We start from the raw sequence: 27909 nt of genomic DNA on the forward strand, positions 1-27909 counted from the left end.
ATATTATTATACTTCTTATAAATCATGATTGTGGATAATAATACATTTAAGTAAATATATTTATATAATATATATAATTGAATACATTTTGATATAAATTAATTTTAGTCAATATTTGCTTACAATTTAATGTAAAATTATTTATTTTGGTGAATTGATTTGATTGTTTTTTTCAATGTATTAAATATTACAGTATTACTTACTATTATGTAACACACGTTATATCTTTTTTTTTATTAATACATGCAACTTCACACGAAAGAAATCTGTCAAAAACATATTTAAAAAATGAACGTTGCAAGAACTGTAATACAGAAGCGTTCACACTAGCGTCTCTTGCGACCGAAAAAAGAAAGTCACAGTCGATGATTAGGGCCATGATTCTGTACTCGTTTCGACAACTATCGATATCATTAACTAATGACAATCGCTAATGACAACCAATGACAGTCGCTTTTTTCCAAGATTGTCTTTGCTATCGGCTGTCGTTAACGACACCAACAGTTGTCGGTGGACATATACAGAATCCCGGCCCAGGACGTTTCTTAAAATTTACTAATTTAAACTTTGCATCGCGATATTTTAGTTTGTAGAACACGAAAAAAATAAAAACACTTTTCTTATATAATTTGATACTCAGCTATCAATTAAAGCATAGTTAGAACTTAATCAATGCAGTCATTGCTGAGATATGAAAATGTAGACCGAGGATCCCTTTCATCCCGGAGTCTCGCGTAAAGAGAGACACGGGCGTAACTATTCTACGCGAACTTCGCTGCGCGTGAACTTGGCGTCGAGACACCATCCATGTCTCTTGATCTTAACTGCACCACGTGCGAAAATCGCATAGTCGAACAATCAGATAAACTCAATCAGATAAACTAAAGATAAATTAAATAATTGCTGATAAAGTGCATCAAATCCAAATTAATAAACGTTTCTCAGTTCTCAAGATCAATCTGTCTTTGTCTCGGATATGATAAAATGTATACAGTAGATATCCGTTTTACTTAAATTTAATCTTTACTTTAATAGAATATATTATTTCAAAATTAATTTTACGATATATTCCGGTCTGCGGACTTGGTAGATCGCGATGTGATATCGAGAGTTCGGATTTGCTCATCGGATGCTGGGGTTCAGTAGTCCAAAGAATCAGATGTCGAGTTTAGGTTTTTAACAATAAATATACAGGGTGTTTTGTAACATATGGGATCCATTTTAGGAGTGGAGGGGACAGAGAAACAATGAAAAGAGTTTATATGAACATTTGTTCCTATTCGATATTGTTTCAAAGTTTGTAGCCATTTTTGTATTTCAATAATCTTTGAAATGTTTTTTTCATCTGGCTTTGCTGAATATAATTCTGAAGCAAGACGTTTATATGCGAATCGTTTCCCTAACAGGTGTCTACCAGATAAAAAAATTTTATTTTAAAGATTAGATGAACGCTTACGAAATATTGATTTATTAAAAAAGCGAATATCGGATAGTGGTAGACCAACTAATATCAGAATTGTTAATTGTAAAGAATGAATCTTGAATCGCATTAAAAAAAATAACGGGAACAGTACTTGAAGAATAATGGCAATGGAGAACATTGGACATACGATGGTGTGAAGAGTACTACGAGATCAACAGCTTTACCCATACCATGTTCTGTAGACACTTCAAGAAGATGATTTTCCTCCAAAAATTCTTTGTGGCTCCGTATTTGGCTTTTGCAGATATCTATCGCCAATTAACATTTCCTATCGGTGATGTTATTCACTGACAAAACTGCGTTCACCAGAAATGGAGTAGTTAATTTTCATAATATCCATTATTAATCTGATGAGAATCCATATGCCATTCTTCAATCAAGACATTAACAACAATGTAACAGTACAAATATGGGCAGAAATATTTTATCTTTACTTTAATCGGATTTGTTTTCCTTGATCAGAAAGATTAATAGATCAACTACATGCAAATTTCTTAAAAAGTCAATTGAACTACTGAAACTACTGGAAAATGAACTACTGGAAAATCTCTTGATGTTGTATATCACATGGTTTATGCATGACGGTGTACTACTTCACTTTAATCGACTAGCCAGACAATTCCTAGACGAAAGATTTCCTCAAAATGGATAAGTCGTGAAGAACCTATTGTTTGGTCTGCTCATTCCTCAGATTTAAATCCTTAGATTTAGATTTTTATTTCTGAAACAAGATCGAATAAGACAAACGTTCACATGAATTTTTTCATTGTTTTGCCTCCTATCCACTCCTAAAGTGGGTCCCGCATGTTACGAAATACCCTATATATTTAACTGTATGTATAAGGCATTGAATATTTACAGAGGTTAATTTAGGTGTTGTTCTTAAAACGAGATGCTGCGTATCATAATCCGTTAAGAATAATTTGGTATAAATGTAAAAACTTACTTTTTATAAAAAAGTAAAAAAAAATCAAGTGTACGCGCAGTGTGTATGTAAAAATTATTATGAAAGTATTACTTTTTAATAGAAAAAAAATTTTACAAAATTTTTTTCATACAAACTGGAATATAAATAATATATTTGTGTCTATTAAAAACTTCCTTCCAACTCAAGTGATTTTATTTAATTTTCTTTTAAAATTTTATTATCAATTATTGGCGCCAATTATATCTTCTTAAAAAATAAAAATAAAATTGAAAACACATATCTCTACAGGCAAGAATTTTTCTGTTTCAATTCGAGTATTATATTACAAAATTATGCAGTCTTATGTCTAATGTTCAAATAATATCGAATACTTACCTCTAATAATATACATTATTTGTATAAAAGATTTAATATCAAAAAAAGTGGCGCCACGTTATAATTGTGTTATCTGGAATGTTTAATATATAACTACTTTTAAAAAATAAAATCGTGTGACACGTATATTTATAATCCCATTAAAGTCTTTTTATTCTAAAACTCCAATGACAGTAGTTCTAATTCTTTTTAAAATATAATGATATCATAAAATATAATGATATCATAAAATTGCATTACCTGACTCAATTCAAATAATACCTATCCAATCAAATCATATATTTCTTAAATAATACCATGCATACCGTTTGTATAAAAGATTTGATATCAATAATTGGCACAAAGTTATATAAATTATTATATTTCAATGTTTTGTAAAATAGAATCTAATAATTATATACTATAAAGGATTTGATACTTCATATAACAATAACGTTTCATTAAACATTATTACACTGAACATATGTTTTTTAACTGATAACTATTAGAATTCCAAAACAATATTGCATGATATATATAATTGTACTATTCTGTCACGCGTTCTGCTATATATTTTAAATAGAGCGATATATTTTAAATATAGAGTGATTTTACGATCAAACAGACATACAAAAACTTGGCACGACCGGGTCGCATTAAAACACGGCCGGGAAAAAAAGTTTATATCTAATTATATATAATTATATCATATAGCTATCATATTAAATATAATTATATATAATTATATATAATGAGATCTATTAATATTACAAATTATATGCAATTATATCAAAACATTTATAACTCCATATCAAATTATATAAAATTATATTAAAAATTTGTTTGGGTAAAAAGTTTATATCTAATTATATGCAATTATATCAAAATATTTATAATTTCATATAAAATTATATTGAAATTCTTTTCGGATAAAATGTTTAGATCTAATTATATATAATTATATCAAAATAATTTTATGTACAATTATGTAAAATTATATTGAAATTTTTTTCGAAGAAAAAGTTTATATCTAATTAGAAATGATTATATCAAAATGCTTACAACTTCAAATTGAATTATACAAAACATATTTCTTTTTCAAATCAGGAGATACGGTAGTCAAATCAACCGAGAACACTGCCGTGTGACTTTACGCAAGTCGGCGAGCGGAGATGCGAGCATCCGAAATCGGATCTCAATAACAGCTAAACTTATTAAGTTCTAAGTAGGCTTGATCGATAGCTTGTGTTCGACTTGCATAATAAAAATATTTTTATTTTTCTGCTACGTCTCCTACGAGCGGAGATATTGCTATGCAAAGTTCGATTTGGAAATTTTTATTTTAAGAAACGTCATTATCGTCGTTGCTCGTTCTCATTTACGGTTGCTATTTCTGTCACGGAGGCGCCACTGTTTAATGTACACGCATGTTCCCGGCGGGAATGATGTCTGTGCGTTCGGCGCGCAGCCGCTACACACGAAGCGCGTACGTCCGTGTTTCCGCGGAGCGCGAAGGAGATCGCGGAGCGGAGAGAAAAAATAGTGGAGGTAATTCGATGTTGCATTCTTAACGCGAGACGCATGATCGAGAGAGAAAGCATAATCGAACGTGATACCGATTTCGGTCCCTTTGTTGTCTCACACACTCGACGCTAGTGCGAGTGAGAGACCGCGGTGTCTCTCTATACGTCGCGCTTTTCTTTCTTTCCCTCTCGTTCTAATTAATTATTGATTATTCAATGATTATTTATTTATTTAATTAATTATTTAAATATGATTATTAATTATTTAATTATTGCGTAATAATTCTTTTATATTTAAAAAAAAGTTACGTGTAAAATTACAACTATCATTGCAGTTTTAGACATTGAATATCTCAAACAGTCGATATTAAAAATTATTTGAAAAAATAATAAATTCGCGAAACTGTATTCAAAAATAAGGAAGATTATATTCAATAATAATAATAAAAAGTTATTAGTAAATGAAAATATGAAAATCAAAATAAGTATTTTCGAATATTATGTTGTAAATTTAAAATTTGAATTTGCAATAATGTAATTATATAAAGTATTATTTCTATACGTAAAGTATTATTTCACGTTACATTATATTGTATCATTTCTATACACTTATATTTAATTGTAAATGTAATCCTACAATCTTGTAGCACAAGAAGTTTATTTGCACATTGCAAATTTAAAAATGCGCGTAAAACTGTTATTAAGTGTACAAAAAAGTTCTGAGCTTTTTTGTAAAATTCAATCTTTATTCAAAAACAAACAAAAAAATATTAATCAGCGAAATATTCCCCGTTTGCATCAACGACTTTTTGCCATCTTTCGAATAGCTTGCGAATTCCTTGATGATAGAAGCTCACCGGCTTCGAAGCGATAAAGTCATCAATGCATTTTCGTATCTCTTCAAATCTCACGAAATGTGTATCAGCCAAATGATGCTGCAGCGACCGGAATAGGTAGTAATCGGAAGGCGCCATGTCTGGGCGCCGGAAAACTTATTATTATATATTAAATCAATAATTAGATAATCATTAAGGGGGCTTTCACCTTTGTCGGCTTCAAAAAATCAATTTTTTTTGCTTATTTTTATTCCTACATATGTGTAGAATATTTCTGTAAAAGGATTTTTTAAAATTCGCAATATTAACGGAGCTACGAGCTGAAATACATAAGGGCACACGGGCTATCCAAGCGCTCGCTATCCAGCGCAGCAGCACTTGTAAACGCTATTCAGGTCACTATTCAGAGAAAACCGGTAGATATTGATTTCTATCAGTCCAGAAGGAACCTTAGTGTTACCTTCTATATACTAAATAGTTTAGGAGCAGGTAGAAAGCCGTTAGAACTGCTTGAACCTTGTTCTTTGTCGTGCATAGTCGTGCATTGTCATCAGTTGAATAAACGTGTTCTCAAAATGTTCCACGATAAGAAAACTTCTAAAACTAGTAGTATTCGACCTGGAAAAAAAGGAAAGAAACGGCGATTCTACGGGAATCAACATTCAAGTGAAAACGAAACGGAGTTTGCCAGTACATCGGCAAAAAAACTGCAAACGTCTAGTGATCATGACATGCGAGTGGATGTGCTGCAAAGTTATTGTATTATTAGTTTTCTATCGATTTTTCCCAAATTAATAAAATACTGGAGTGCAAAATATGCAAAAAAGAAGTTCGTTTCAGTAAGGCTGGAGAAATGGGATTAGGATTTAAATTAGTCGTTGAGTGTAGCTGCAAAACAGAAAGCATTGAGTCTTGTCCTCTTATTAACAATCGATCATTTGAAATTAATCGACGAATAGTGTTTGTGATGCGCATTTTGGGCATTGGCTTGAGTGGCTTAAATATATTTTGTGGATTTATGCAATGGCTTTACTACGCGCATGTACTATACTGCTATGGATAACATTTATACCGCCGCGCAAGCTGTGCACGATCTTAGTTTGAAAAACGCCGCAAAAGAAGAAATCGATGAAAATACAAAAGCAGGTAACGAACCGTTACATTTATCTGTATCTGGTGACAGTACATGGAGCAAAAGAGGCTTTTCGTCCTTATTTGGTGTTGTTACACTGATCGGAAAGTACACAAACAAGATAGTAGATGTTGTGGTTAAATCTAGCTTTTGTAAAGCATGTTCACTTCGAAAACATGACAATTCTATAGAAGATTTATTGTGGCAAGAGGAACACGCAGAACAGTGTACGATCAATCATTCAGGAAGCGCTGGAAAAATGGAAGTCGACGGCATTATTGAAATATTCCAACGTTCTCAAAATTTACACGGCGTTATGTACGAAAATTATATAGGTGATGGGGACAGCAAAACTTTCAAAAGTTTAATCAATGAAAACCCATATGAAGACAAATTATTGGTTAAGAAAAAAGAATGCATTGCACACGTTCAAAAACGTATGGGGAGTAGATTGAGAAATGCCAAAAAATCGTACAAATCGTATTGATGGAAAGGGAGCAGGAAAATTAACGGAAAAATTAATTAAAGACCTCACTATTTACTATGGATTAGCAATACGACGAAACACAGAGTCTTTGCTCGACATGAAAAATGCAGTATGGGCGACATATTATTATAAAATATCAACCGATGAAGAGCCCATGCATTCTCATTGTCCTCCAGGATCAAATTCTTGGTGCAGCTGGCGCGTCGCAGAAGCTAACGGCACGCTTCAAAATTATCATCATGATCCACCTCTGTCTTCTGACGTTCAAACTGTCATTTATAAAATTTATGAAGATTTATCAGATGATGATTTGTTAACGCGATGTCTCGGGGGGCATACGCAAAATAATAACGAAAGTTATAACGCAGTTCTCTGGCACTTTGCACCGAAACATGTCTTTTCTGGTACAAAAATTATATCTGTCGCAGCATTTTTGGCAACCTGTACGTTCAATGACGGATTTAAAAGTTTATTGCTAATAATGAACATATTGGGAATCCGTATTGGACTAATAGCAAAGCTATGTGCCAACGAAAAGAACAACGCGTGAGGCAAATCGTTGCACATCAAATTCTTCACAAGAAGCCAGAACAGCTCGGCGATTGGAGAAACTGCAGATTGCAGAAAACGATTTCTTTGAAGAAGCAGAGGGACTATTATATGAACCTGGTATTGCAGATTAACCGTAAGTGCGCTGAAATTTTATATATGAAAAATTATTATATATGAAATATATGAAAAAGTAGTAAAAAAGTGTTATATATGAAAAAAGTCAAACTAAAACTTTAAACTCGTTTTTCTCGAAACCATGTTTTTCGAGCTGGCATCCATGATAACTAAGAAACTAATAAAGATAATCAAATGCGGTTTTTTTTTCTTAATCCTAACACTTTTGCGCATGGCGTGAATCAGGATTAAGTTTTTACAACAAAAATTCGATTTGTTATAGACAAAAATGTAACAGATTTTTCGGACAAAAATTAAAATTTTTTTTTTAAACTAGCCGTATTTTTTATAAATTTCATGCAATTGGCTTCATTCTGGTTCACGCCATAGCGAGACTCATATAATTAATAAAAATCGTTGGATTTTTGGTTTCAGATTATTTGGAGAGGCTGAATCACGGACGCCATGGAGGCGTGTTTTTCCGATGACCCCTATTTCAATCACCATTTGGAGGAATTAAAACGCATTTTTTTATAAATAAAAAATATTTTTTTTGTCGTGTAAATGTTAAACAATTTCTTAAAAAAAACCGCATATCTCTATGTATAACAGATTTTCTTTAAAAAATTCGTAAAAATAGGCTAATTTTATGGTCGGCAAAGGTGAAAGCCCCTTTAAATAATCAATAATTAATCATTTAATGATTATTTAATTATTGATTTAATTGATTATTTAATTACGATTGCGTAATAATTCTTCTATTATACATTTTATAAAAAGTTATGTGTAAAATTACAACTATCATTGTGAGTTTGAAGATTCATTGTAATAGTTTTCCGCGTATTTATAAATTTGTAGTATGTAAATAAAATTAACTTCTTGTGGCGTAAGTAGATTGTAAGATTGTAGAATTACATTTACAATTAAAAGTATATGTGTATAAAAATGATATAATTGAACGTGAAATAACGTATAAAAGTAATTTTGCGAGTGCCCGCCGCGAGCGTGACAATATATTATGTAAAATCTGCATCTATATTTCCATATCATGTTGCTTATTATATATTTTTATTAAAACTTTTTCGTAAAAATAATATATAAATATCTTTAGCACCTCCAGGCCATTGTTTTTTCCCAAGTTGCGCATCATCAATTTCAATCCAAGATTTTTCTTCTCTACATATACTTGTATAATGACTTGTATAATGATTTTTTTTAATATCTATACTATAATGAAATATAGCATTTATTACTTTATATTCCTGTTTATATTTTTGTTGTTGATATATAGCAGATAAATTAAATTTCTGTGGTATCTTTACTAATGTATTATCCTCTAATAAAAAAAAAAATAGACGAACAATAAATATTTCTTTTGTCGACGTTAATTCGTTTTTAAATAGTATATCATTTTTTCTACAACGTTCACACTATTTGTCATATAACTGACACCAATGTGAAAATATGTTTAATAAATCATTTGGATTGTAACTTTTTATTCAAATTGTTAATAAAAATTGAGAGAAGGACATTATTGTTAGTAGCAACGTTTGTATTATCACACGACTAGTAGAAGTAATTTAATGCTGTACCAGATTTTTTATATAATATTATCATATTTATTATCATATTTTGCACGAGTGAGCGTGGCACAGTAGACAGCGCATTTGTCTAGTATGCTAGAGATCCCAGATTCGAGTCCCCGTAGAATCAAAATATTTTTTATATATTTTTGAATATGCTCGTGTCTCCTCTTGACGGTTTGGCAAACTACGAGTTGTCTATAGAATCCTTATTCTCTTGTCTTGTCTATGGAATCCTCTTCAAAAATTTGCCGTTCGGAACCGGTGTTAAAAAGTAAGTCCCATATACCTGTGCATCACCTACATGCGCATCACAGGCATATGAGAGTGAGATAGAACAGACTTTAAAAGCCTATACAAAAGTAGGAAAATAGGAAATATTTTGTACAAAGAACAGTAAGAAATTCACATCTCGTTTAAAATGGACCGTCTTTTCGCCGGCTCGTAAGTCGTGGTGTTTTATAAATGCGCGGATACGCTCGTCGGTTTGTCCGGGTTCGAAATGAAAAAACAGCAAGACGAATAAATTAGCCTTGATTAACTGCTATTTATTCAGGAAGGAATTTTAGATGACAAGTGATGTGGCCAATCGTGATGACAACGATCACAACGAGCGTATTTTTTTACAGTAGATTAAGAAATCGGCGCGATTACAGCGGCGTGGACACGGATATGTACAGCGGTGTGGACGCGGATATTTACAGCGAGCGTGGGTAGTGATCGGAACGGCACGAATGCGGTAGCGAGCGCGGATTGCGGATGGATTCCCGGGAGCAAAGATGGCGGAGGCCGTTCACGGTGACGAGCGTCGACGTGTCCAGCCACAGGGCACAACGGCCAGAAATATTTGGCGTGGCGATTTGCCGTACGTTGTGTTTTACTTCGGGCGACGGAGGAGATGTTTTGACTGGCGCCAGTAACTCCTGGTTGGGGCAGCGAACACGCTACCTCGAGTGTTTCCGGCAAGCGGATTCGGCGGATCAGGTAGGAGACAAAGATCGGCTGCGGCCAGTAACTCCTGGCTGGGACTACGTACTCGCAACAAATTTGGTGTGTAATTTTCTTCAAAAATATATATGTCAAGGAACTACATATGTTAGGGAACCACGATTTTTCGATTAATTAAAAACTTTTCCTTTTATAAACAAAAAAATCACGATTTTTTTTTATTAAAATTGAATGTTTTTCGGAAAATTCTTCATTATTTTCACAAAAATCAAAATTTCAAAAATTTCCTACGTAGTTCCCTGGCAAATTTAATATAATTTTCAAAAATTTTTTTGTTTTTCTTCTAGCTTCAAAATTTGCAGCTGCTACTTGTTTGCTAGTACAATGCGACCTTTTAATTTTGGGAATATGTTTACAAGTTTCTGCGCACCATTAAAAAAAATAAAAACTGTTTTCATAGATTTTAAAATGTATATAATAAGATGTACATAATAAACGGCAAAAGTCAATCATTGTTTACTCTATTTATTTTCACACAAAAGATCTCCAAAATTTAGACCCGTCAAAATGGTATTACCCCTTAAGAAGTCACATAAATGATTTATATTTTTATTTCCACTAATATCGAATTTTTGATATTGTCTTCTTAATGATATTATCATTATTTTACACTTTGACAATCAAATTAATACAACAAAGTAGAAAAAACTTCACTATTAATATTTTAGTAGGTATAATCAAATTTAATGAACAAGATACATACTAATATCTGAAAGTAAAAGGTTTTCCTTTCTGAATACTATTTTAATGAATCAAATTAAACTATCTGGAAATATCTGCATTCATTTCTAAAAAAAAAAACAATTAATTGAGAACACTATATATAGATATAATATATATATTGTGGCGGCGTCATTGCATTCAATACATGCATATATCCCATCCGTCATACGTCGCTGACGATGCACCCGCGGTCTCCCACGTCGTGCACCGGCCCATCTAGCCACCTGCCGCTAGGCCGCTAGGCATTTAAAGACAAATATTTTCGCGCATTTGAAATTTAATCATCCACGATATATAAAGGGGGATACGCGACGCTCAGTTCGCATTCGGCTACTGTCTCGGTCAAAGCGTGAGAATGTTCCGGCCAACGGCACACAGCCTCTAAAAGAAACACCGTGAGAAACCGCTTTTCTAAAAAAGTTTTTTATATCAAAGCTGACCTTTTCAGGTCAAAACAAATTAAAACGGCTTTACAGAGCCGATAATTTAGGAAATAGAAAGTTTCAAGAAGACATCAACACATCAGCCCATTTGAGCGACGCGGACCCGACCGTCTGACGATCTTGCCGCCCCCGCCTATTGGGAAAGCGCAAACGATCGCCGTCTCGGTCATTCGCTTCATCTTCTTCGTCGTCTTCCTCATCTTCCTCGAGCTCCTTCTCGTCATCTTCCTCGACCTTCACTACTTTTAGCGCAAATAGTAAAGGCCGGCCATCAGGGAAACAGAACGCGAAATTCAGATTGGAAAGATCAACCCCGCCTCCACGATCTCCAGAAATCCCCAGAACACCGGAGAAGAATCTTCACATCAGAAGACCGTTATAGGAGCGAAATGATAGCATCAATGATAGCATCTAATTCCTGTCTCGGGAATTCCTTCCTCTCGTCCAAAAGCCTCTATAGGATTCTCGCGTTTTCCACTGTGACAAAGGGACGCAGATCAGTCTTAAAACAACGCGCAAACAACGTAGAGGCTTGGGCGCTCGACTCCGACGAATAGAACGAAGGAAACTACTACGAATTTAAGGTTCACTATATTTTTTAGTGCCCACTATCCAGATGGACCATATTAAATAAAAGTTAATTTTCAGCTCAATCCTTATTTTCGGCTGCAAAGCCCGCGTCTGTAAAGGCGCATTTCGACTGAAAAATCTCGCGATCGAAACATCGCATCTCGGCTGTAAAGCCCGCGTCTGTAAAGACGCGTTCCGACTAAAAAGTCTCGTGGTAGAAATATCTCGTCTCGGTAACTAGCAAAACGCCCACAGAGATACAACTCGGGCAACAGCACAACGACAGCATCTCATCAGGCGCGTCAATCATAGATTGAAGATCTCACCATTTCATAAAAAATAAAACTTATACTCAGTACACACACTCATTTAACATAGATCCCTAATTAATCACCATCATTAACCATTTGTTTATATTTTCAATTTGTTAAAATAAAATATAAATACAAAAACGAGTTAAAGCGTCGCATTGCAACCTTCACAGATATCCTCTCCTTCCTTTCCTATCAAGAGACAAAATATAGAAAACAATTGGTGTTAATTACGAAATTAACTCATTACTCAACACCAAAATACTATTAGGTGTACAAAAAAGTTCTGAGCTTTAGATTTCATACAACCGAAATACCAATTTAAATTTTATATATCTTCCCGTCCTTTTGCGATTTTAAAGCGTTGACATTTGGTCTTCTAAAATGCCATACGGTTTGGCGTTTGATGCACATAACTTAAAAATCAGTAGTGTTCACGATGGCAATAAGAGCATATTCGATTTTCCATCCACTTCGCGTTTCATCTGAAGAAAAATGCTGCTGAAGCCACTGCAATGATTTGTGCTGCATATGGAGAAAACACTGTAAATTATACTACATGTAAAAGATGGTATCAAAAATTTCGCCAAGGAGATTTCAGTCTTGAAGATGAACCGCGTGCTGGCGCCCTCAAAAAATTGAAACGGACGAATTGCAAGCACTGCTGGATATAAACTTTGCGCAAACTGAAAAGGAGCTTGCAGAACAGCTTGGCGTTACGCAGCAAACCATTTCCGTACATTTACATACGATGGAAAGGTTCAGAAGGAAGACAGATGGGTTCCGCATGAATTGTCCGAAGACAACAAAAATCGTCGGCGTGACACTGCACTCACTTTGCTTTCAAAATTCCGGAAAAAAGATTTTCTGCACAAAATCATTACAGGCGATGAAAAGTGGATTCTTTATGATAACCCTAAACGTAGAAAATCATGGATTGACCCTAGTCAACCTTCGACATCGACATCAAAGCCCAATATCCACGCCAAGAAGGTTTTGCTCTGTATCTAGTGGGATTGGAAAGGTATGTTATATTATGAGTTGTTACAATCAGGTGAAACAATCACGGCACACCGCTACTAACAACAATTGACCAATTTGAGCGATGCATTAGAAGAAAAGAGGCCATTTATTAGCCAAGGATGTCGTAAAGTGATCTTGCTTCATGACAATGCTCGACCACATGTTGCGAAAGTGACTCAGGACCATATCTTTGCGTTAGGCTGGAAACTTCTCTCGCACGCGGCGTATAGTCCAGACATGGCGCCTTCCGATTACTACCTATTCCGGTCGCTGCAGCATTATTTGGCTGATACACATTTCGTGAGATTTGAAGAGATACGAAAATGCATTGATGACTTTATCACTTCGAAGCCGATGAGCTTCTATCGTCAAGGAATTCGCAAGCTTCCGAAATATGGCAAAAGGTCGTTGATGCAAACGGGAAATATTTCGCTGATTAATATTTTTTTGTTTGTTTTTGAATAAAGATTGAATTTTACAAAAAAAAGCTCTGAACTTTTTTGTACACCTAATATATATAAATATACTATATATAAATATTGAGAATACTATATATTATAAATATACTTTCTATTTATAATGAGGTTATATATTCACATACTTTTATATTAATAAAATATTAAATTTATATAAAATATGTAAATGAATTTCAATTAGGTTTCAGAATTCATCACATGCAAACGGAATGTAACATGCATTCTTCAAGCTACTCCTGTATTTATACTTCATCTGATTATATATGTTAAAATATACACATATGGATTGCAAACTGCAAAGGTAAATTGATTATTATAAAGTGTTAAGTATAATAGCCTCAGTTATAATTGATTATTATAAAATATTAATTATTAATTATTTTATAAAGTGTTAAGATTAATAGCCTCAGCTTTTATCAACAGATATCGATAGATGTACTGATAAATGTAGTAATATTTTGACTATACAATTATTAATATTAGTATTTCTAGAAGTAAACGAACATTACCAGATATACGTAGATTAAAAAAACAATTTTAGAATAAAAATATTATTTTAAACTAAATTTATAGTACTTTTATACTATTCCCAATGTATATACTTAAAGCGGTCAGTTCTTCTATTAATTGTAAGATTTCGCATGTGCGGATATACTCGGTAATAGGAGAAATCTTTGCGAAAAACAAAAATTCGTGTAACAAATAATTTAACAATTTATTACTGAATAATTTTATAAGATTCGTTAATGTTTTTTTTTTAATGACAATGTATCTGCTCGCAAATTGTATGCATCTAAGACAGAGACGTAGTCACGATGAGCAATTAAGTATATTAATAGATTGCAATAGCTGTTACAATATATCGGCGCGGATAATAGCTGCCTTTGGCTAGCCGCCATTTTAGTGGGAGGAATTATGGCTTATTGTTGATGATTGGCAGTTGCAATCAGATGTGTGAAACCTGATACTAAAATTCCATAGTATTGATTACAATTCCCGTTTTTTGAGAAGATAATTGTAAGAGTACTCTATATAATTTATAAAAAGGTTCTGTTAATTAATGATCAGAATTAAAGTTTCAAAAATAGGATATTACTTCTCATCGAAATTTGAGATCAAATTCTGAGCGGTTTAATAGCTTTATAGTGCAAATATCTAAAGATCCTTATACATAAAAAAATTTTCCATCAAAAAGAATAAAAATTTGAAAAATTAATTCTCAGATATGATAATTCTGATATTTCAGTTGTTTCGAAGAGTACTCGAGACGATTAAAAAAATTGTACACTCAAAAATAAAATCAAAAGACACGGGTGATGTCTCGACACTAAGTTCGCATGCAACAAAATCGCGTAGAACGGCAGCGAGACGCCAGTGGCTCTCACGCGAGACTCGGGCTATAGTTTTACATCTCAGTAATAACCGAATCGATTAAATTCTAACTAAAATTAATCAATAGCTGACTATTAAATTATATAATGAAAATATTTTTAGTTTTTCTTTTCGTGTTCTATGAACAGAGATATCGTAATGCAAAGTTTAAATAGGTAAATTTTAAAAAATGTCTACGTCATCATCGTCCTCGGATTTTTTACTTTCTTACTTTCGACACCAAGCGACAGCATTTTCATAAGCACAAAATATTTTTCTTTGTCCTTCTCTCTCTCATTTATTCTGTCTCTCGGCATTATATGTTATGTCACGCAGGAGCGGCGACTTTTATATGGTGTGTATAGAGTACTCCATATATCAGGATTTTTTATGTGTGGAATTCCACACATGAACAATTGTTTGGAAATAATTAGAGCAAAAATAGTTAAATTTTTTAGAATTTTTGTTTCAAAATTTCAACTACTGAGCAAACTAAGGACGGCCGATAAAATCATGTACCGAGCGATTGATTCTTATCTATGGATTTAATCATAAATCATTTACGTTCAACCGCTTTACAAGCAGGGCTACATTCTAAAATCCAAATATCGCAATCTTTTTGCTGGTGAATGTATGCATGTGTATGTTTGTGAGACCGACATAATAACTACATAATACGAACTCGAGCAAAGGATAAGAGTTTTTGTTGAAAATGTTGAACTACGAAATGGCAGCTTCATCAATGCAAGAGAATCTGTTCCAGGTGAAACGACGTATTTCACTGATTCTACCGATTTTCCAGGAAAAGAAAACACTAACGAAAAAGAAAACAAAGCAAATGCAATAAACGATCTGTAAGATACTAAATATAGTTTTTCAGCATAAGTTCGTTTTTAAGATTTCATATTATTGTGCTGTTTAATAGCAAAAAGTCATAAATCTAATAAAGAAATACAATAGTACAACGTTATCAAAACATATTTTTCCACTGAAATATTCATTGTTTTGAAAATCGTTTTTGTCATTGTTATTTAATATCAGAAATAATAAATAATTTTTATATATTTTTAAAGAAAAACTATAATTAATTACCACTTAAATATTCGATTTTACATAATTTTTCAAAAATAATGACCTAAAATTAAACATTTTTGAAAAGTAATTTTTATTAATTTTTTAATGTAATTGATTGGAAATAATAAACACCCAAAATACTTTTATGAACCGCACGATATTCGAAAGTAAATTTACTTTAGGTTTTATTAGGGGGAATACAAGAATACAAGCAGTACGCATATGTGTTTTACTATTACTTCTCTCAGCGCCCTCTTATCTCAGATAAGGACAGGATAGGAAACAGCATCGTTGACCAAAACTAAAAGTTACTGAGTTCTCAACACAGATTTCGTGCGAAAATTGAACATTTCCCGGACACCTTGAAGGATAGCTTCAACACTTTGGCACAAATAGGCGCATGATTGCCCAGAGTCTTGTTAACTCGATACAAGCTAAGGATAAGTGAATATACAATTCTCTTAATGGATTGGCAGAATACATATCTTCGATAAAGATCGCTGTACAATTCCTCCTGAAGTTCTTAATAAAGTTCTTAATGAAATGATTTGCGCCATCCGCGTCAGGATGGATGCCGCAGATTCTATCCGGTATTTTAGAAGGGGCAAATTTTCATCGCGGATTATCGCTAATCTGCCTATTTGTACTTCGTTATTCCGCGCAATGATCTTCTATTTCGCACGCTGCTGAAGTTAACGTGAAGGTAACGTACTCCTTTGGCCAACGTTTTCAAAATGATTATTGCAATTGCGTAAGTAACTGATAGGTAGCAATTTGATGGAAGATCTAGAGCTGATGTCTCTGGTGAGAAGAGACGTGCCGATCAAGAAATGTCTGGGCGTAAGAATGTCTAGCTCATCCGGAGTTGCTCAAAGAACATAACAAACGTGAATTGAGTATATTCTCAATTTGAGTAACTATAGTTCGAATGATAGCAAGGTATCGTTAATTACAATCTTAAGATGCGTTTTTACACCTTTTATATTCGCTTCCCACAAGTCTCCCTTATGAAATGAATACGGTGGGAACCTCTACGTTATTCCTGAATTAGATGCAAAATCAATGACTTTTGTTTGGTATGCGGGTTGTGACAAGTATTCTTCCATTTGTCGCAGTGCATTACTGGCTCCGAGAAAATTCTTGTCATTATCTGACAAAATAGAATCGTATTTTCGGCGAGAGATAAATCGTTTCAATGCGTTCAAAAACATCTTAGTTGTAAGATGATACTATTTCAAGATGGATAGTCTTTGTGGCCATACACACAAATAAACATAAGTAAGCTTTATTTAATTTATATCTCGACAGCTTAATATTAAATGGTCCTGCATAATCCACGCCAGTATGTTGGAAAACTCTCAATGGTATGACTCTAGCGACTGATAAGTCTCCCATTTTCTGTGTCGGATTATGAGGGCGCAACCGAAACATATCACACATCTACGGAGTACGCGCTTGATCGCGCTTCTCACATGAATTATCCAATAATTCTCACGAAGGGTTGACAACAATTATAGGTCATATGCCTATATGAAAGTTATTTAAATGTTGATCCTGTATAAGTCAGTCAAGTTACTGTAAGAAGACAAGATGATAGAATGTTTTTATAAGTGTGACAATAGCGTTTCGCAACTAGCCACTAACGCGGAATATTTCATACTCATCGAGGACCGAGTCGAGTGATAGAATCTTGCTATGTGAATCTATCTCCTTATTACATCGAAGATCATAAAGTTCCTTGGCGAATGCCTCTTGCTGATGAAGCCTTATCAGCGCCAGCATGATTCTTTGAAGCTCTTCAAGAGTGAGTGATCCACGGTTGGGATTCTGATTTTGATGACAATTCGTTTTGAATCTTAAACAAATCGCTATAGTTTGAATAAAGATGAGTATTGTTTTATAATATCCAGGGATGGCGAAGATATTACAACGAACGACTGACTGCCTCGGGTATCTCAATTGGCAATAGTACAATAAATTATGGCCACTGCGCGGCACTGTCCATTAGCCATAGCAGACCACCATAAAGTAGTATTAGCTAGCTGCTCGGGCAGAAGTCCTCGAGAGATTAAATCAGCTGGATTGCTGTCAGAACATATGTGTGCCCAGTCTCGTATTTCAATTAAACGTTGGATCTCTACAACGCGATTTCCGACGAATATTTGCCATTGCGAACCTTGAAACCATGCAAATACAATTTCAGAATTAGTCCAGAAATAGTACTTAGAAATTTCACAAATAAAGGCTTGTATCGCTCTTTGGATCAGGTTAGCTAGAAGCACAGTCCCGCATAGCTCCAGTCGTGGAAGGCTGACTGTCTTTAAAGGTGCTACTCGTGATTTCATGATTAACAAACATACGTTGATATCCCCGGTTTCATTGACCGAACGAATGTAGACGCAGACACTATAAGCGTGTAGAGATGCATCACAAAAATCATGGATCTGAATGTTGACTGAGTGGTGCAATATCACATAGGCGTAGTATTATTATTTGGTCAATAATCGATAACTGTTAATACTAGGATGTCCACACTATTCTCAGTGATTCTGGAATTGGAGTATCCCAATCAACCTTTAGTTGTCAGAGCGACTGCAATAGGATCTTCATCTTGACAGTAACAAGTCCAATTAATCCCAATGAATCGAATAGCTGAGTAATTAGGGACAAGATAGTCCGCTTCGTAATGTTTTCCAATATTACTTCGTATTTTAGTACGTCTGAGGCAGAATGCCTTAATAATCCTAAAACTCTTATTTCCATAAGATCGTAACTGTTCGAACCTTCCTCTTAGTTGAAGAAGATATTGGAGCGAAATTTTACCAGTTCCAAACCAACTGTTTTTAGTATGTCTGTTTTTAGTCTGTCACTTGAGTCACTTTGTTTCCAGGAATTCTTGCATAGACTCGCCAGTGAACAGATCGTCGACATAGAAGTTGCGAGTTATAATTGTATCAGCGTAAAGGTGTGTTTCCTTAAAGTCAAATGCTAATTGCTGTAGTGATAGTCATATGGCCAAAACCGGTGCTGACGTAGTTCCATAAGTAAGAGTGTTCAGACTGACAAGAGGAGGACGCGGACTTCGGAACACCGATTTTGAAAAAACTTATATATGTTAAAGTACTCTACTAGAAGAGTCCTTTAGTAAAAGGATAGGATGCAATATTCAGTTGTTTTTGAGAAAAACCGATTTAAAGTTTATAGCGTTCCTTATATACTGGCCGCGTTAAATTCATTGTCGCCGAGATCGGGTGCTCGGCCCTGTATTACCAATCTGTCAATCCAGGTTCGAGTCCTGCCTATTATATTTTTTTTTTAATCTAGAAAATATTTATTTATTATATTATTATGTTAAACATATATTATATTATTATATAAAATAAATTTAATTTAATTTAAATAAATTAAATTAATTTAATTAACAATTGTTTATAAAATATATATATTAAAAATTTTCACTTTTAACTTCAATTAATAATTTAAAATAGTTATTATAGTTATTATTTAATACAAGAAATATTTTATTCATTAATTTATCGGTGCACGATGAGAGGAAAGTGACGTGTCGTTGTTTAGGCGGCGACATGTTACTCATAAGCTAGGCGCAATAGGTCGTGCTTCGAATTCGTCATTGGTTCGGATATTTTATTTTATAATTCGAAAATTAGAACGAATATCACAAAATGGTATCAGACTTTTTTGTTCCCCTTGATCTTTTCACCCCCAATGTGACTCATACCACAACTCTGAGACATCCTGTATATATAAATATAATATAAAAATAACATAAAAATGTATATATATATGTGTGTGTGTGTGTGTGTGTGTGTGTGTGTGTGTGTGTGTGTGTGTGTGTGTGTGTATGTATACATTATTATATTATTTATATATATATATATATATATATATATATATCGTGTATTTCATTATATATATATAATTAACATGGATACAAATACATTTATCAACGAATGCTTCCGCAATCGTTTCAGAGATTTGATTTGGCAACGGTATTGCCATGCAAAATTTAGACAGTTGGTCTTGCAAAGTTAAAATATATTCATTTCCTTGCTCGGTTTTAGGTAATAGTTCTATAATATCCATGGCTACCATATCAAAAGCAAATCCTGATGTATCAGTAATGATCATGGGTTTGGTCTTGACTCGTACTAATTTTTTCAATTGACATTGTAAACATTGTTGTATGTATTTTTGTAAGTCTGATTTTAAGTTTTCCCAGTAATAGTTATGTTTAATTCTATTGTATGTTTTAGTAACACCTGATGTCCTCTTGGGGGAGACAGTGCATTTTACTGATTATACTTGAGCGGAGATCTTTAGGTGGATATTTTATTAACCCATTGCAAATAATTATTTTGGTGAATGTATTAACAAAAATTATTCATATCTGCGTCTTAATTATTCCATCTTAATTATTATTATAGTATATTTTGAATAAACTCGGTTTTTGCTATACTAATAGTTTCTAATTTTAGTTCGTCTACTACTTTGCAAGTCCTTCAAAACTGATGTTATTTGATTTAAGATCATTATTGGTCCTTCTCGTTGTTCTTCACTGTTAAAACTAGATGATAATGATTTCTATACTTTATGGCTTGAGTTTTTCCTAAAATGAGATCGTTTAATTTAGGTAATTCAATTCGTTCGAATAATTTTTGTGAACCTGAGTTTCTCTAACCTCTAACCTCTAAAGGTTTTTCGTTAGTGTTAACAAAGATATTATTCTTACGTAAAAATAACAATTCTCGGGAATCGATGATATTACTTTTCAGTATCTGATTTTCAATAATGACAGGTTTAGATTTCTTTAAGTCATCCTCTTCGTTATTCTTATCATCCTCTTCTTCTTCCTCTTCCTTTTCTTCATCTTTCTCTTCTTCTTCTTCTTCGTTGTTTTCTTGTTGTCTCTTTTGACGAGTGTATTTCCATTCGCCAAGTCTGTTATTTCTACGGTTTCGATTGATTTGAGAATTTGTTTGCGATTTTTTCGGGTAATCATTCTTTTCTTTTACTATTTGGCTTCTTGTTTGTATTCTTTGAAGTGCAGGCGGATTACGAATTAATGCCTTCTCTATAATTTGTTTTTTCGGCGGTGCGTTTTATTCTTCTTGGGTGAATGGTATGAAATCCGCGTTTCCCTTGAAAGAGTTGTCGGTACTTGCTAAATTTTCAAATTGTTCGTCGTCCGATAGGTATACTTCGAAATCTTCTTCCATTTCGTCTTCCTCATCGGATTCTTCCAACATTTTGGAAATTATGTTTGCGTCCTCTGGAGTATTAAGATTTAAAGTTTTTCTATCGATAATTGCATTGCAATCTATTTCTTCGAAATTTACTGGGTTCCTGTATAATGCATCGGCGTTTAGGTTAGTTTCTCCGGCTTTATATACGACATCGTAATCGTATTCTGTTTCGTAATCGTATTCAGTTTCAATCTCCAATGAAGTATTCTCATATTCGCATCTTGTGCATTCTTAAACCGTAGTAAAAGCTTATGATCGGTGACTAAGGTGAATTTATGTCCGTAAAGGTACGGTCGAAAATATTTAACACAATAGACTGTTTATGCTTCGTTTTCGTAAGTGTCGTATTTTATTCATTATCTGTTAAAGGGATCCTAAGCAAAGGACGAACTCCGACGGCCGTCCGTTAATACCATCTAAACGGAATTAAAGAAACGTCGGTAACGATCGACAATTATAAAAAGTCTATATTATCGACATGACTAATTCCGTTTACTCATATTAATTTTTATCTTATCATTTTATTAAATAAATGAAAACATATGTATATATTGTATACATGTATTGTCAATGCAGTAGTCATTCTTCATGACGTTCGCTATGTCCAATATCCTGCACGCACGCACACACACACACACACACACACACACACACACACACACACACACACACACACACACACACACACACACACACACACACACACACACACACACAGAGTAATAAGCCAGGAAATATTTTCTTTAATAAATTGTATCGCGTATCAATACTTTCAGTCTTTCACTGACTTGATCTCATTTGATACTCACACACTTGATCGATAGAATGACTTATTTACGAACGAATTTATTAGTTTGTTATTATCAATCACTATCGATTAATTATTTGGTGATTAAAAATGACTTGAAAGAGAGAAATACACAATACATGTAATCATAGTAATCTATCAGAAGTTCTCTTTTATAAATTGTCAACATGTTCACGGATTTACTCACGCACTTGATCGATAAAATCATTTATGAATTTTAAAAATCATTTATGAACATTTATATAAAATTATTGTGTGTGTGTGTGTGTGTGTGTGTGTGTGTGTGTGTGTGTGTGTGTGTGTGTGTGTGTGTGTGTGTGTGTGTGTGTGTGTGTGTGCGCCTCGCATCGGTCCTATATTAGCGATCGATTTCGAGAAATAAATTTATCGGACATAAATTTGATGTGCAACAGTAAAAAAGAGAATAAATTATGTAATAAATTGTGTGTGTGTAATAATACAATAAAGTATAGTCCTTTTCGCAATTGTCTGTTGCACGTTTTGTTAACTATTTCAATCATGTATACAATAAAAATATCAGAATCGAAACGATCAATGAAGTTCTACGTTAGAGTGGCAACGTATGAGACTTGTCGTACAAAAAACGCGGGTCACATTGCATCACCATCTACCATAAAATCACGGCGTTATAATCTGATTCTGATGAAAGACAAGGATGAGTACACGAAAAGAAAGACGGACGATGTCGTCGAGAAAAAAATGAGAAATAATTATACGCATACTGTTGATGCTTAGATCTTTTTTGTTAGGCTTTTGATTGTAATTTTACAAGCTCAGTATTGTTCTTTAAACTAATCCGAAGTGCGGAACTGTATCATTTTGTACATACAAAGCTGCAAAACTTTTATATTCGTCGAAATAAGACATCGTGTTTCTCCCTTGCATTGTGTAAGGCATGAAAGAATGGACCAATCAGAGTCCTTTATTCTCTTTCCGTCGAAGTGAGAAATGATTATACGCATACTGTTGATGCATAGATCTTTTTTGTTAGTCTTCGAATTGTAATTTTACAAGCTCAGTATTGGTCTTTAAAGTAATTCAAAGTGCGTGTTACGTCCAGCCCGAGGTAAATATTTTTGTTTGAAAATGGATGGAGCTAGGAAGGACGCTCCAAATACGCTCTCGCAGGTGGGCGCGCTAAGACGTCCCTACGAGTCGGACACACTGTGCGGAGCCACGAGTGCGAGTCAACGTCTTGAAAAAGACGCTATGACTTCGACTGCGTGACATGCGTCCGTAATTTAGGCAAGAGAATTTAATCTCTTTTGCCAGGGACAGGACCATGTGCGAATCTTGGGATAACGGGAAATGAAAGAGGGAGAAATAACTAAAACGATAAATAATTTAAATTTTACATATAATTAATAATTTTAAAAACGATTACAAGTTTAATTAACTACAAGATCTATGTCATTATTTCTTGTGTTGAAATACATTTACTGAAGGTATATTTACATTTGATAAAATAATAAAAAAAAAGGTGTTACGTACGGAAATTCATGTAATATAAATGTTCTAACAATTGACGGATGTATTATTTAATTTCTGTGTACAAATTCTATTATATTTGTATGTTTGTCTATATTCTAATTATTCTTATCTTACATAGTTTAGTATTTTTAATCTGTATTTGATAATTTTATCTTACGTTGTTAATCTATTTAAATTTTTATTTTGTTATCTATGTGTGGTTGTTTCGGAGAGGAGGTCGGATTTCCGATAGTGAAATCTAGGAGGGAAAGGAGTCCGGAGTTCGCAGAACTCGTCCAAGGATTTCTGGGTGCGGAAATCTGGATATATCTGGAGATTAGAGTCATAGCGCTCTGGGAAGAGTGCGCTGAAATCTGGAGGTGATCCAGATTCGGATGGTCTGATCGGGGAATAGGACGGAGGAGATATGCACAAATAATAGAGTCTCCTGCTGGAACAACTCGGTTTCTTCAGCATGTGTCAAAACCTCGGATGTCCTAGGCGAGGGGTAGTTCCCTGACGAGCTCACTTGTTGCGACGATAACGGAGCCTCTTCAGGGCTCGCCTCTGTCTCTGAGCGTCGGAAAGAGAGGATGATGCAGATTTCACTAGAAAAAATGAATTTGGAATATAAAGGAAATGTCATTGGTTATTGGTAAACCTTAAGACTATCTCTGAAATATTTCAGGAAACCGAGAGATCCGACAGAGGAGAGAAATTAAGAAGGGAAAGAGAAAATTGTAAGAGAGGAGAGAAAAAAAAATAGATTTCCCGAATTATTCGGTGGCCATGAACCTGCTGAGTGTTCCACAACGCATAGGGAGTCAGTGAGGTTCGACGGCCGAAGCAAACAGAGAAGAAGCAGATTTTGTCGAATTATTCAGCGGCCATAAACCTGCTGAGTGCTCCGCAACGCATAGGGAGCCCGAGAGGTCCGATGGCCCAAGCAAAGAAAGAAAGAGAAAAGAAAAAGAAAAAGGGAGTAAAAGTGTAAGGAGAACGGCAGAGGATAGAAAGGATGTAAGGGAGAAATGAGAAAATATAAGGAGAAGAGACCCGAAAACTATTATTAGGGAATTTTTCTATGTGTAATTGAACTTACTGTTACTCTGGAATGCCGGAAACTTGGGACCTGCGAGATGATGAAGGCGAAAACGGTGTCGCCAGGAAACTTGGTCACTTGTACTTGTACTTAGTGAAATTGTTGATTTATTTCGACCGACACCGACTGATTGAATTATTGACAACTGATGGACTGAAAATGTTCTGACGGCGTGAAAAAGGAAGTAGCAGTACGCGCTCCGTGCCTTTAAGGGCACTCTATATATATATATATATATATATATATATATATATATATATATATGATTTCGTTGAGGAAAACATCTGTACACGTGTTGTTTTTCCGCGATTAGGATAATAGGGATTATCCGCTTAGCTGAATTCTAGAAACCGATCCCCGCAAGAGATCAGTTGCGTAACCGTAGCAATCTAACAAAGTAACAGAACATGTGTCACTTGTTTATCCGCTTAATTAAATTCTAATAACTGATACCCGAAAGAGAAGAATCGTGCAGTCGTCACGACGTAACATGCAGAACTATATCATTTTGTCCATATGAGACTGTAAAACTTATATATATATACGAGGGTAGTCCGAAAAGTTTTGAGTCTTAACATGAAGATGACGTTACTGGTCAAAACCATTCTAGTATTACAATAGTATATGCTTTGAAAGACTTTTGTGAAAATTTCAACCATTTTGGACACTCAGTTGTTGTTTGACAGTCGTTTGTGTCAGTCGATGTGTTTTTGTAAAAATGGAAAAAATTGAATATCGTGCCGTGATTAAATTCTTACATTTGAAATACGCCTGCGCAAATTAAAATCGAGTTGGACGCTGTTTACGGGGACTCTGCCCCATCATTTGCCACCGTAAAAAGATGGGCAGCTGAATTTAAACGTGGTCGTACCAGCTTGGCTGATGATGAGCGTTCGGGATGGCCAAAAACTGCAACCACCGCTGATAACATCGAAAATGTTCACCAAATAGTACTGGACGACCATCAAATCAAGGTTAGAGAGATAGCAGAGGCTATTGGCATATCGAAAGAACGCGTTTGTCATATATTGACCAAAGAATTGGATATGCGCAAGCTATCCGCGCGTTGGATGCCGCACTTGCTCACTTTGGACCAAAAACGAATTCGAATGAACATTTTCAAGGCCCTGTTGGAGCGGTTCAAGCGAAACGAATCAGATTTTTTGCGTCGATTCATAACTGTAAATGAAACTTGGATCCACCACTACACTCCAGAGACAAAAGAACAGTCAAAACAGTGGACTGCAAAGGGTGAACCTGCTCCGAAAAAGGTGAAGACAGTTCCATCAGCTGGGAAAATAATGGCGACTGTTTTTTGGGATAGTCACGGAATTATGTGTATCGACTATCTTGAAAAAGGTAAAACAATAACGGGAGCATATTACGCATCATTACTTGATAAGCTGAAGGCAAAAATTGCAAAAAAACGGCCGCATTTGAAGAAGAAGAAAGTGCTGTTCCATCAACGCACCTGCTCACACTTCGGCGGTCGCCATGGCCAAAATTCACGAACTGCACTTCGAATTGGTTGACTACCCATCGTATTCACCAGATCTGGCCCCTAGCGACTTTTTCCTGTTTCCTAAGCTTAAAGTTTCGCTTGGAGGACAGAGGTTTTCATCGAACGAGGAGGTCATCGCATACATAAACGCTTATTTTGCGGAGCAAGACGCCAACTATTATTTGGAGGGATTAAAGAGGTTAGAGTATCGATGGGAAAAGTGTATCGACTTAAAAGGAGATTATGTTGAAAAATAAAACTATATTTGACCGAAAAAATACTTGTTTTTATGTTAGGCTCAAAACTTTTCAGACTATGCTCGTATATATATATATATATATATATATATATATATATATATATTTACTTTAGATATATATATATATATTTACTTTAGATATATATATATATATTTACTTTAGATATATATATATATATATATCTAAAGTAAAAACACAAATTATATGTTGACTGTTTTTATTGAAAATATTGATGGGATTATCGACATATTACAGCCGGCATCTTTGAATTGGAATTTTACAGATTACAAAATCCTTTTGTGCAATTGAAGCATAGCACAAAAAAGAAGTGCAGGATAGTCGATTTCGATAAAAAATTAAATTCACTTTATTCTAGTAAGCAAGCTTATTGAACGTTTTATCGATCTCATAAATCGTTTGTCTTTATCTTTCCTCTGCAACGCCATCTATTGCAAAATTTATCAACTACAATTACTGCTCTACTTATCATTTTATATCTGCGCCAAGCATATATATATATATATATATATATATATATATATATATATATGCGTGAAATCATACACAATCTGTTCAAGTCTCAAACTTTTTTCTAAACTTTTTTCTTTCAATCATAAATCCAAAAATATAGTATTGTTTATTCATCTAGTCCGAAGTGCGGAACGTACTCATTTTGTATATATGAGCTGTAGAATTTTTGTATTAAGGAAACGAAGATCTGATATAACAGCTGTACGAACTAAAATTACATGAATTTTTTAATTTTTTTCTTATTTATTTGTTAAATCGATTGTTCCGCATATTCTTTTTGTGCGTATTTTAATTGCCTGAAAGGATTTTGCAATCTGTCAAGCTAATAAAAAGTTCTTTGGTGCATTGTAATGTGTCGATAATTCCCGTCACTTTAGGATCCCCTTAAGGTCCGCGGTACGCGATTGGGCGATCTTTATTTATTTCTCTTTGCGATAGGATTCCTTCTACGGCTATTCCTGAGGCGTCGGTTGTTAAGATAAAAAGTTTTGAGAAATCGGAGTATTGCAAGATGGATTCTTCACATAATTTCTGCTTCAAGACTTCAAGTAATTCTTCCTGAACAGGTGTCCAATCAAATCGCGTGTCATTTTTTAACAAGTTACTTAATGGTTTAACAAGTTTCGAGAAATTTGGAATGAATCGTCTATAGTATCTCGCTAATCCGAGAAATTGTTTCATATTTTTGGGTGTTTTACGTCTAGGGAATTGTCGCACTGCTTCCAATTTTTTAGGGTCTGTTTAGCGGTTTAATCCCGTGTCGATCACGTGTCCTAAATATGTTATTTTAGATTTTAGAAATTCACATTTATGTGGTTGTAATTTTAAGTTTGCTTTGCGTAATCTGTTTATTAAATTATTATACTTCCTTCTGTGCTTCTCCAGTGAGGAGGTATATATAATGATATCATCCATATAGACGAATAATTCTTTCTCTTGTAATTAGGTTAACACTAAATCC

General features: G+C 34.1%; 1 protein-coding gene and 1 pseudogene across 2 annotated transcripts in view; both read left to right on the forward strand.

The window, feature by feature from the left end:
* The window catches only part of LOC148935313 (uncharacterized), a 343230-nt gene that overhangs the window by 13249 nt on the left and 302072 nt on the right, over window positions 1-27909 (forward strand). Inside the window, exon 2 of the mRNA XM_089081572.1 lies at window positions 13728-13847. Coding sequence (XP_088937698.1) covers window positions 13728-13847 — 120 coding nt within the window. The remainder of the gene's footprint in view (window positions 1-13727; window positions 13848-27909) is intronic.
* Window positions 5302-8753, forward strand: LOC112552839 (uncharacterized; annotated as a pseudogene). The gene is made up of 2 exons (XR_016140348.1): window positions 5302-7428; window positions 7845-8753. The product of XR_016140348.1 is annotated as an uncharacterized LOC112552839 (transcript).

Source organism: Pogonomyrmex barbatus, unplaced genomic scaffold (assembly GCF_055798465.1).
Source record: "Pogonomyrmex barbatus isolate J1 unplaced genomic scaffold, ASM5579846v1 scaffold5, whole genome shotgun sequence".
Taxonomy (NCBI): Eukaryota; Metazoa; Arthropoda; class Insecta; order Hymenoptera; family Formicidae; genus Pogonomyrmex; species Pogonomyrmex barbatus.